This window comes from Phaseolus vulgaris, chromosome 3 (genome assembly GCF_051622355.1).
Source record: "Phaseolus vulgaris cultivar YP4 chromosome 3, ASM5162235v1, whole genome shotgun sequence".
In the NCBI taxonomy this organism is placed as follows: Eukaryota; Viridiplantae; Streptophyta; class Magnoliopsida; order Fabales; family Fabaceae; genus Phaseolus; species Phaseolus vulgaris.
The window spans coordinates 18,915,702-18,924,964 of NC_143500.1; the positions used below are offsets into that span (position 1 = coordinate 18,915,702).

Below are 9,263 nucleotides of genomic sequence, written 5' to 3' on the forward strand. Positions count from 1 at the left end.
AACCTCCCAGCAATTCCATTCAAGCTGACCCAAGGGCGATCTCCAGGATTCTTTGCCTCAAACAGAAAGAGGAAGACATCAACCGAGACTGGCAGCCCCAAGTGCGCGCAAAGGATTTGGAACGCCCTCACGAACGCCCAGCTGTTGGGATGGAGCTGGGCAGGGGCAATGTCGAGCTCGGTCAATAGCTCCCTTTCGAAACGAGTGAAAGGAAACCTAAGTTTCACTTTCTTGAACAGTGTGGCGTAGACGAAGCAGAACAACTCGTTGTTGTTCCCTTTGTCGTCCGCACAGATTGGTTCTCCGGGGAGGCAAGGCAGCACTGTCACCTTGTTATCGTGCTCCTCGTGAAATGAAAGGTCGGGTCGTTCCCTTTTCTTCAAGCGAAGCACCCCTACCTCATTATTTATTGACGAAGTTTCCTTTAGTAGAGTTGGGGTGGCCCAAGGGTACAGCTCTTTGTAGTCCCATGGAGGAAGGGAGGTTCCCCCGGCCTGTGGTGGAGTTGCTTGGGTAAGGTTGGCATGGGATGAGGCAGGCCTCTCAGCCTGTGTGGAAGGAGCACCAGAGGCTAGTGGGGGGGTTGCGTGTTGGTGGAGGTTTGCCCCAATGGTAACCCTACGAATTTTTGGAAGAAGGTTTCGCGATGAGGAAGGAGGGTTAGCGGTGGACTTTGTCTGAGCCATCGCAGGAACTGCAAAGGAAAGAAAAGGGAGGAAATGAGGATAGCAAGAGAATGACTCGATCGAAGACGAAGAAGATAGAACGAACGAGTGAGAGTTCGCTGGGGAAGACGCTATCAAGAACGAAACTCTAAGTTACGAAAAAAAAAGAAAAAAAAGAGAGAAGCAATCCACAACGTATGCTCCAGCCAGTTAATGGATGATGCAAACCGATTAAAATGCAACCAATATCAGTAGAAGGAGTAAAAGAGTTACCTTTTGATGATCGGATGAGTGTTGAAGGAAGTTGAAGATTGAGGGAGACGTAGGTTTCGTAGTCCGCAGAGAGAGCGTTCAGAATGCTTGAAGATGAAGAAGGATAATGAAACAGTGAATAGTGCGAAGGGTTTAAGGGTTTCGAATGTTGTAGGAAGCGCAAACGACAGTGAACAATGGCCGTTGATGGGTCCACGTGTCGAATGATCGAAGCAGTTGGTGAAATGTCAAGTCAGTGAACAGTTTTAGCACCAACGCGCAAAGCCACGTAAGCCGCCGGATTTAAACCTCTTTAGTCTCCTCGCTGAACAAGTCGCAGCTCAAGACTGGGGGGCTTGTGTATTGACCAGGTCAGCGGGTGTGATGACGTGTCTTGCGCGTGCCCGGGTGGGGCGTGCTCAGTGGAACACGTAGGCTAGAAAAGATGAATGGTTCAGAAGTGAGCATAGTCGCCGATCGCTGAATTGGCGTTCTCCGATCTCTAGTGTGTGTAACCGGCGGTCACCAGAGTTACGTCACAGTCGCCGTAGGAGAGTGCTAGGAGATCAGATGGTGAGAGATCGTCGGGGAATGCTAGGAGATCGGGTGGTTTACACACTACCACAAGAAGCACATCGCCGGATCTCCCAGTAAACTTAGTTAAAGCTGTTGGAGGCTCAGAAGAGTAATTTCAAGCGTATAAGTTCAGTAAGATGATTGTTGCGCCAGCATGGGGCATGAAGGTCGAGTGGGTTGGGGGGAACTCCTTGCTCATCAGCGACAGGATTCCCAGAGTGGACATTCGTTGGTGGCAAGGTTTCCCCACCTAGAACATGCATGGCGTGGCAATAAGGAGGGTGCCACTTGCGACGAGCGATATCGCAGAGATGATGCACTTTGTTGCATCCGATACTCGCCTCGTCAGGTGGTGTTTCACAGCGCATTGTGTGCTAGCTTGCTCCTTGAGTAGAGGACTTAGCTGCGCGGCTGGTTACTACACAGAAATAACGTTCAAGTTGCCCCAATCCAGATGACGACACGTGTAGGGTTGGATGCTACCAGTTACTCCAACTTAGATGATGACACGTGTAGGGTTGGGCAATAGAGAAATGACGCTCAAGTTGTCCTGGCTTAGATGATGACACGTGTAGGGCTGGGCGCTACCTGCTATCCCAGCCCAGATGACGACACGTGCAGGGCTGGATGCGAGCCACGCGTCCAAAAGCATAACGGCCTGGAGAGAGAAGAAACCTAGCTATAAAGGTAAACTTAACAGAATTTGCAGAGGTACGTTTTTTATTGTGGCTCATTTGCTAGGGTTGTGTGCCTTTAGTACGGTTCTACAGAGCATATTTTCTCTCAGTTTTTTTGGGTGTTCTTGTTACTGACTTGAGCGTCAGAGCGCCACCGGCCGCAGAGGCGCCACCTTGTGTTTTCAGGTTCTCAGAGAGGCTTTCTGTGGTGTGGACTTGAAGGGCACGTGGAGTGAAGCTGGTGGGAGGTTCATGACGAGGCAACGCTCTAGCGCTAAGTCAACCGGCAGGATCAGTTTTTATCTTCTTCCCACTCAAAATGCAACACCAAGGGGTAAAGAGATAAAAAACAAAGACTCGAAGTGGCGACAGGCGTCGCCGAGCATACGCGTCGCCAAGAAAGGAGCGTCGCCAGGCACGGGCGTCGCCAAGAAACATAACGGAGAAAACGCGTACAGTATGTTAGAAGAAGCGAATGCAGACGAGGGTGCACAAAAATAAAGGAGCGGCGTTACAGAAATCAAAACATGGCACCAGAGAGCTAAGATTACAAATAGAGTTTGCGATAAAGGCGAATGAGACAAATGAGGCAAACAGGTACATGCCCTATGCTCGTGCGAAAAGTGCAAACAGACCACTTTTCAGTGGCCTCCGGAGTCTGGACGGGAGGAGGACGAAGCTCCTTCTCAGCCCTCAGCGCCTGAGTAAGTTGTGACCACTGTTGCCGGTTTATCTTCGAACCTGCACCAAAGAAAACAAGCATGGTGAAGATACCACAAGACAGGACACGTAAAGACCTAGTAAAGATGAAAAGCGGGAATTTCTAAGATAATCTCTCATACATATATACTTCTCCAAGGCTTCGGCGTTGTACTCCAAGCTGATCAAAGCGGCAGCGTCAAAGCCTCCCGCCTCAGCCAAGATCCGGCATGCCACCTGGTCGTTCAAGGGTAGCCTCTTGAAAGGCTTGGACTTCAAGGCTCTCGTCTCCCTTACCCAGTACAGTGGAAAACCATCCAGGGCGGAAGGCACGAGATCGGAACAGCAGAATTTGAAAAATCTACCCTTCCACCCTGTGAAGGAATTCTGGAAGGGAGTTAGGAGAACCCTACCGGGAACGTTGCTGAGGGTCACCCAGAGGTTGTTCCTTTGCCTCTTCACCTCAAAGAAGTGAAGAAAGATGTCAACCGAGGGTGCGCACCCCAGAAAGCCAAAGAGTATGTCGAAGGCTTTGACGAAAGCCTAGCTATTAGGGTACAACTGGGCTGGAGCAGCGTTAATCTCTATCAGTAGTTCCCTCTCAAACTTGGAGAAGGGCAGGCGCACGCCGATGCTTTTGAAGACCACCTAGTAGAACTAGAAGAAGGGGACCCCGTCGTTGGCCCGTTCGTCTCCGCATACCAGCTCCCCTAAGGTGCAAGGGAGCACGGTGATATCATCATCATGCCTCTTCGCGAAGGCATGATGATCGTAGGAGCAGGGATCCCCCATGTGTTCCTGATCCGGCCTGTTGACCAAAACGTTGGAACTTGCCTCGTCAAACTTGGATCGACGTGTGCACCGCTTCAACCTCCGTCCTTCGTCACGATCCACCTCAAGAACCTGCAAAAGAACAGAGCGGCGCCGCTGCGACCGATCGCACACCAACGCCCAAGTCAGTGACTGAACCACCAAATACTTCAAGAGTAACACTCAAGAACTCTCAAGGAACCGTGAACCAGTTCTCTCTCACAGTATACTCAAGAACTCGCAAGCGTAAAGAAGACAATCTGAACGTGCGTACCTCAGAAGTTCGTTGGGAAACCCTTATATACCTGGGCACTTTCTCTCTCCTGGCAGTTACACACCTGGACACGTGGCTCGCATCCAGCCGTACACGTGCCATCATCTGGAGCCTCCTTGACTTGGGCGCTGCTTCTGACTCTCTTTTGGCTAAGTTACTTATGCATGGTACGGCCCAGTGCATAGCTAACTTGGAGCGCGATCTCTACTGGATTGGCGAGCTAGGGTGCCTTCGTTACACACCTTCCCTGTGGTCTCGCCGGCCGCCTTCATAATCTGCATCACCTTCATCTTCGGCGATGTGCTTGCTCCGGCGATCTTGAATCACTTGGTCGCCTGAGTTTACATCTGGCGACTTCATCTTCAACTTGGTGACCGCCGGTTCTGGTGTGCTGGAGATCGAAGCACGCCAACTCAATAACTGGCGACTTCACGAACCCCCCGACTTCCCTTCCTCCTGCCAACCTGGCGTCTTACCAACACGCCTATACAATAACTTGATGCCACGTCATCACTTCCGACTACCAGGGCAGTACAGTTCCCTTGTGGCCCTGGTGGAGAGTAAGATGGAGCATTCGTCGAGAAGCTCGCGCAAAGCCTATGCATAAAGGTCCTTGGGGTTAACCCTAGGGGGAGGAGCATGGGAAGACATGTCGGCGCAAAGTATCGGCGAAAGAGCTGAGAGATCGAAGGAGAATAACGCGTTAGGAGTGCGGGAGGAAAAACGCCAACTAGAAAGAACGCAGAAGGAACTCTCTGTGTAGCGGTGTAAGGAGGGTGCGAAAACACAGAGATGATGGACGCAGGTACAAGATTTCAAAGATCTAAATATTGCAGTTGGAGCGCCAAGTGACGCAAATGGGAGCACCGTGCGATCGAGCAACGTGTCAGAGGATGGGAGGATGATCCTGGCGTCACTGGTTAACATTCAGAAAACGTCGCATCGACAGAATGCCCAACAGTGTAAATGTTCCCTCTCGAAGAGTGTAAATGGAAGGCGCACACCAACGCGTTTGAATACAATTTGGTACATGAAGAAAAAGGGGGCCCTACCCCTGGGTCTGTCATCCACACAAACGGGTTCCCCAGGTGTGCCTGGGCGGACGGAGATGTGAGCATCATGGGTGCGGCAGAAGGCGTTGAAGTTGTATAAATGAGGGTCACCCCGATGGTTCTCCAGATCCTTGAAGGTTGTCAAGGTGGTGCATTCGTTTAAGAGATCGTCAGAGGCCCATTTATAGAAGGCCTTGTAGTTGGTCTTGGGGGGAGAACTGGACTTCGGTTTCGAGTGCACCATGATGCGGATAAATAGCTGAAGAAAGAAGAAAGGAAAAGGGTTTTAACAAGCGATTGCAAGGCAGAAAGGGGAAGAGAAACCCTAGAAAATGCCACCCACGTGAAGAAACCCAGAAAGGGGGAGAAGAGAGCGTAGAAGAACGAAGGAGCGAAAAGTATACAGAAATGCAGAAACATAAACAGTCCCAGGCAGTTCATACACAGCAATGTAACGCAATGAAGAAGAAGAGCCATGGAGGTAGAAAAATCATAGCTTTGAACGTGTGGGTCGGTGGTTGTCGAGGAAGCGCAGAGGGAGCAGCGATCGCTAGAATTTCAGAGAAAGAGAGATGAACAGTAGCGCACAATGCGAAAGAGTGAATAGAACAGTGTTTGGGGCGCGGGATTTCGAAGTCTTAAACGTTACATTTGCAACCCAAGAGGCGCTAATTTGGGACCGTGCGATTGAGTCGCGTGTCAAGGGATTAGGCGCTCAATGGGAGCGCAAGAGACTCTTGAGGCTGACCGCGTGATGAACCACGTTGCGAGCTATTAAGCGTGGCCCCAAAAGGTGGCTTTCCCCGTTTCAGAGGACGTCCAATCAACCATTAAGAGCACCCCAATGGTTCAGAGAATGTCACGTCAATAGTTTGAGGAGTGTCACGTCAACAAGAATGACACGTCACCAGGATGCCACGTGGATGGCGTGGACGAGGCCTTAGTCTCTTCGCTGAAAACAAGTCATCAGCTTAAGACTGGGGGGCTTGTGTACCGTCCCGTACCCGGGCATTGACAAAGTCAAGGTCAAAGTCAAAGTCAAGGTCCAGGTCAAAGTCAACATAAGGCGTCGCCTAGGTGAGACGACGCCAAGTGCAAGCATCACCAAGGCGAGGCGTCGCCAAGAGGAAGCGTCGCCCGGATAAGACGTTGCCTGAAGAAAGCGTCACCAAGGTAGGGCGTCCCTAAGGTAAAATTTCACCAAGGCAAGGCATCCACAGTGTTGCTCCCCGATACCCATGGGTAGGAAAGACCATGGAGGGAGTGACGCCATGGGAAGGCCTCAAACCCCGATAACCCGGGGTAGCAATAAAGGGAAGATAAAGGTGGCTTCAAGGCCATAGTACTAGCGCCAGTGGAGGGCAATCTGACTCATGAAGTGCCGATGTCGCCCCAGAGAAGCCCTTCGGATAGTTACGACTCATGAGAAGGGTCACGCCCAGGGGCAGCCAGGTGCAGGGTACGAGAGGAAAGTAGATACGCTCTCAAAGCGAGTGACTAGAGGTTTGGAGGCATGAGTTGGCACCCAAAGAGTCACCCCTTGCGCAGATGCACTCCTAGGAAGGAGGGCTCACACAAGGGAATACCCCTAAGTTGGGTCGCGGTGCTGTGAGGCCCTCCACGTGTAATAGCAGCCAAGTCAGAACAGCAACATCCATTTGTCAGGTATAAGGTAATTAAAGTTATTTAAAGGTAATTAAAGTTTACGTTTCGAGCGTTTTAAGGTACTTTAAATGCTTCAGGCGGTTTAAACGTCTTAAAGGCGCTGAACGTTTCATAATTAAATGCTAGAGGTGTTTAAATAGAACCTTGGATGTTGGAAACGAGGTTGGTTCGAACTTTTGGCATACTTTCCCAGAATACACTCTAGTTGCTTGCTCGAGTCTTGAGGCTACTCACAAGGGACTAGAGAGAGGTTTTTTGCCAGAGGGAGAAAAGATACACAACACACAGTTCTTTCGACCACCTTCAGAGTGCCATTCACGGTGCTCCGATACGGAGGTGTAGAGTTTTTGGTGTTTCTCGCTAGCTGACTTGAGCGTTGGAGTGCAAACGGCCGCTAGGGCGCCCTTTTGTCCTTCTTTGCAGGTATCCACAGGTAGCCAGAGGGAAGGTGTCCCTAGCTGACGAGCAAGGTTGCGCACAAAGACGTCCCAGGTCAACCGGCCGGAACAGTACACGTTAAGTAAGTTAAGATTCGTATATTCCAAAGAACATTTTTATACGCTTTAATGCGCTTTAATGATGAGAGATGTATAAAAAGGGACCTTAACCTCATTTGAAAAAGGACCGAGTTTTAACCTAATACACACAGATACACAGAGAAAACCCTAGTTGTCTTCGCGACACACTCACAGTGAGCACAAGGTAATTAGGGCAACACAGTTCTAGTTACGTAGTTTCAGTCATTCAGTACAGTTTCTTTGACCACCTCCCAAGGGTGTGTCACTTTGATGTTTCTCGCTAGCTGACTTGATCGTCGGAGTGCAAACGGCCGCGAGGGCGCCCCTTTGTTCACTTCTCTTTTCAGGTGTCTTTGACGGAGCAAACGAAGGTGCCCTAGCTCGCGAGGACAAGCCACGTGCAAAGACGATACCGGTGAACTGGCGGGAACATTTGGCGCCCACCGTGGGGCTCGATATAAAACGTCAGTCCCACCACACACGTTTTTCAGTTCCAATTCTCAAAACCCAAATAAGTTGAGAAAAATTCCAGAAAGCCATGACCACGAGACCTCCGCGCTCTAGGAGCGAAGAGATGACCATGCAACAGCTCATGGGCATGATGCAGGGGCTGCAAGAAGCAATGGCAGCCTCAAAAGCAGAGCAGGAACGCATGCAGGCGGATCTCGCAGCTTCTCAGGCGAGAAACGATGAACTCCACCGTACCAACGAGGAGCTACGTCGCGATCGGCGCAATGTAGACGAGCCTGAGACTACCTCCCCACCTAGGGAATTCACCACCCCATTCTCACAAGCGATCTTGGGAACAACAATCCCTAACATGTTAACAGGGCCCAAGGTGACCTTCACAGGAAAGGAGGATCATGAGGCGCACCTCACGACGTTCCACGCACAGATGATGTTGGTCAGTGACTCTGATGCCGTAAAATGCAAGCTCTTTATGAGCACTTTGACTGGGATGGCCCTGGATTGGTTCGTCAGCCTTCCAGAGGGTCACGTCACGTCCTTTGCACAACACTCACGACTATTTAGAGAGCAGTACTTAGCCAACAGGGCCCCAGCCCCCGTCTCGTACGACCTTTTCGACGTGAAACAATTCCAAGGGGAGACCCTGAACGAATACATAAGTCGCTTTGGGGCACAGGTGGTGAAAGTGGGTACCACAGAAGAGCCCATGATCGTGTACGCATTTAGGAAGGGGGTGCGTCCTGGATCTTTTAGCAAATCGCTCAACCGCAGCTGCCCCAAGACTTTTGCTGAAGTAAGGCGTCGGGCGGTAGAGCAGATTGCCTCGGAGGACCAGGCGTACGAGAAGTGCACTATTGTTGCGCCTGTGCGACCAAGGGCACAAATACGCACACAACCTGCTAGGGTCCACGAAGCTGCCACAGAGAGAAGGAACCCAGACAGGAAGCGCACCTACGAGGCGAGGAGAGCCCCGCCAAGGGGCCGAGCCGAAGGAAGGAGAGAGGGAAGTAGACCACTGAGGCACAACTTTGTGGTGGAGCTCAAAGACCTCATCGTTGTGCCCAAGATAGCGGACAGGTTGAGGCCACCAGCGAAGTCTGACAAAATTCTGGGGCCCCACAAGGAATCGTGGTGCGAATTCCACGAAGCATTTGGACATCATATTAATAACTGTTTGGCGCTGGGCTATCAGTTGGATGAGCTTGTGAAGAGTGGCTTCCTAAAGGATTACCTCGCAGGGTTCACTACAACAGCAGCCACGGCAGTACAAGAGGAAGGCCAGGCACACGAGATGCCAGTCCATGGGGAGGTTCACACCATTTCTGGTGGATTCAGTTGCAGAAGAATTTCCGGACGACCCTTGGGAATTAGACCTTGTGTTCACAATGGCTGACCTACGGGATGTCGTCCCGCACGACAATGACCCCGTGGTCATCTCAGTAGTTATAGCAGGAAGGAAGGTACATAGAGTTCTCGTCGACCAGGGCAGTTCCGCAGATGTCATGTTCTGGACGACCTTCAACAAGCTACAGTTGTCCCCGGACATCTTGAGCTTGTACGGGTTTGCAGATAACCCAGTGGAGGTACGTGGGTACTTGGAGCTAAGG

The 9,263-nt window shown here is 51.1% G+C and overlaps 1 protein-coding gene across 1 annotated transcript; it reads left to right on the forward strand.

The window, feature by feature from the left end:
• The first annotated feature begins 8,008 nt into the window (after positions 1 to 8,008).
• Positions 8,009 to 9,049, forward strand: LOC150028732 (uncharacterized). Its single transcript, XM_090300082.1, has one exon. The coding sequence runs from the start codon at positions 8,009 to 8,011 to the stop codon at positions 9,047 to 9,049; it is 1,041 nt and encodes a 346-aa protein (XP_090156208.1).
• Positions 9,050 to 9,263: the final 214 nt, after the last annotated feature.